Source organism: Oryza glaberrima, chromosome 8 (assembly GCF_000147395.1).
Source record: "Oryza glaberrima chromosome 8, OglaRS2, whole genome shotgun sequence".
NCBI classification, from domain to species: Eukaryota; Viridiplantae; Streptophyta; class Magnoliopsida; order Poales; family Poaceae; genus Oryza; species Oryza glaberrima.
The window spans coordinates 2,918,195-2,920,689 of record NC_068333.1 but is presented as its reverse complement, the minus strand read 5'-3'; the positions used below and the strand labels follow the sequence as shown (position 1 = coordinate 2,920,689).

At 53.3% G+C, this 2,495-nt stretch overlaps 1 protein-coding gene across 2 annotated transcripts; it reads left to right on the top strand.

Moving 5' to 3' along the window:
• Window positions 1-514: 514 nt before the first annotated feature.
• LOC127782575 (AT-hook motif nuclear-localized protein 23-like) lies at window positions 515-2,277 on the top strand. Of its 2 annotated transcripts, none has more exons than XM_052309836.1 (2): window positions 515-1,031; window positions 1,116-2,277. In XM_052309836.1, the coding sequence occupies exon 2, from the start codon at window positions 1,119-1,121 to the stop codon at window positions 1,986-1,988; it is 870 nt and encodes a 289-aa protein (XP_052165796.1). In that variant the 5' UTR covers window positions 515-1,031; window positions 1,116-1,118; the 3' UTR covers window positions 1,989-2,277. The 2 variants fall into 2 exon arrangements, with proteins under 2 accessions (XP_052165796.1, XP_052165797.1); XM_052309837.1 differs by having other exon boundaries at window positions 516-1,031; window positions 1,119-2,277.
• Window positions 2,278-2,495: the final 218 nt, after the last annotated feature.

The window sequence follows — 2,495 nt, the reverse complement described above, 5'->3', positions numbered from 1 at the left end:
TAGCTAGCCCCCCAAGCCCAACGACCCATATTCCAACCTGGACTCTAGCAAGCCATGAATAGCACTTTGGAATAGTTTAGGTCACACTCACATACATGCATACACATGTTCATGTTGATGCATTTGAGAGAGAGAGAGAGAGGATTGTTGATGAGAGTAGTAGTCCCACATGCCCCCCACTTAAGCAGAAAAAAACAATGTCTGAATGCACAAACCCAATGGCACAACACTTTGGTCTAGGGCTTAATATAATAAGCCCACAACTTGCACCATTAAACTAATCCCACCCCCACTTGCGTGCATAAGCATCAACGTTTGTATCATCCCCTCCTTCTCTATCAAGAAAAGAACTCCCATTCACTTCATTGTTTATTTAATCTGTAACTGAAAATTGGGCCCCATGATCACATGTCCCCACATGTCAGTGACATGCACTAGCTAGCCAAGCCATTGCACCATGCTCTCTCTGGCTATCTCATGTTTTTATATTTCTTGCTGCCATCAACTCCAAAGACCCACTAACCTATCCCTTTCTCATCTTCCCTTTGCCATCACTTCCTCTCTCCTTCCTTCCTTCCTTCTCTTGATCTCTTCTCCCTTCTTCTCTCTCTCTCTCATTGGCTTCCATCTCTCATCTTCTCCTCCTTCCTCATCCTGCACCTTCATTGTCCCATCTCTCAATTGCCTTTTTTGTGCACCTCCTAGCTAGCCCTTTCTTTCCCTTGTCAAAAAAAAAAAAGCCACAAATCCACATGAGCAAACACCATCAGCAGCTGCTGCAAAGATAAACAAGTTAGTTAGAAAATTCACCAAAACCCCCTCCATCTATCACCTCCTCCTCCTTTTCTTTTTCCCTCCATTGTTTACTCTCCTCCAAGAAAACAAGCACCACACAAACCCTAAACAAACACACACACACACACACACTCTCTCTCTCTCTCTCTCTCTTCTCCTCTCTTCTTCCTCTCTTCTCCTATTATCATCATCATTATCATCATCATCACTTGCATATCGAATTATTAATAATATCGGTACTGTTATCTAGCCATTATTTTTACTCCCTTATTGCTACTATACTCCTTACTTACTTATAATTAGCTCTTCTCCTACCCTAGAAGATGGCAGGCCTTGATTTGGGCACCAGCTACCTCCACCACCACCAATCACTGCATCTCCGCCACGACGATGGCGGCGCCGGCTCCGACGACGGCGGCCACGACGACCTCTCGCCGGGGAGCGGCGGTGGCGGCGGGCCCAGCAGCACGGCCGGTGGCGCCGGGATCGGCGGCGGCGAGGTCGTCGCTCGCCGCCCCCGCGGCCGCCCGCCGGGCTCCAAGAACAAGCCCAAGCCGCCGGTGATCATCACCAGGGAGAGCGCCAACGCGCTCAGGGCGCATATCCTCGAGGTAGCCGCCGGTTGCGATGTGTTCGAGGCGCTGACGGCGTACGCGCGCCGCCGGCAGCGCGGGGTGTGCGTGCTCTCGGCGGCGGGGACAGTGGCGAACGTCACGCTCCGGCAGCCGCAGTCGGCGCAGCCCGGGCCGGCCTCGCCGGCGGTGGCGACGCTGCACGGCAGGTTCGAGATACTCTCCCTCGCGGGCTCCTTCCTGCCCCCGCCCGCGCCGCCGGGCGCCACCAGCCTCGCCGCGTTCCTCGCCGGCGGGCAGGGGCAGGTCGTCGGCGGCAGCGTCGCCGGCGCGCTCATCGCGGCGGGGCCCGTCGTCGTCGTCGCCGCGTCGTTCAGCAACGTGGCGTACGAGAGGCTGCCGCTCGAGGACGGCGACGAGGTGGTCCCCCCGGCGCCGGCAGGGAGCGACCAGGGCGGCGGCGGCAGCGGCGGCATGCCACCATTAGGCGTTGATCCGTCGGGCGGCGCCGCCGCCGGTGGGCTCCCGTTCTTCAACATGCCGTTCGGGATGCCGCCAATGCCGGTGGACGGCCACGCCGGCTGGCCTGGCGCCGGCGTCGGGAGGCCACCGTTCTCATGATGGATGGATCCCCATATTCCGGCGAGCGGCCGGCGGCGAGGTGGTCGGCAAGATTGAAGACATGGACATGGACATGTACAACAACAAGTAGCCTTTCTTATCTCTGAATCTTTTTCTCCTCTTGTTCGATCTCTGTGATGTCTGTCTTTGTGATCTTTTCGTGATGTTTTTTGTGTTAACCTGTATGAGAGTACTTGTGTTAATTGTTTCAGTCAGGTGTCTTTGCTGCTTGGAATGTGTTGTGAGGACATGCACTCATAAATTGATCAAATCAATTATTATTGTCTAAGTTAGTGATTGTTTAGTTAAATTTTTGTTGGAATTGATGCTCAAGCTAAGTTGGTTTGTGGTGATGATGTTTCATGACATGAATTCTTGTAGTGCAAATGCCAAGCTCTCAGCCTAACATTTTAATCTCTCTATTCTGATTCACATTTAATTTGTCAATTGCAGCTCTTTGATTTGCAAATCTGTTCGGATTTCCCCTGTTGTTTACTAGTGGCAGTC

Coding starts and splice junctions, on each gene's coding strand:
- LOC127782575 (XM_052309836.1), top strand. CDS start 1,119: ATGGCAGGCCTTGATTTGGGCACCAGCTACCTCCACCACCACCAATCA.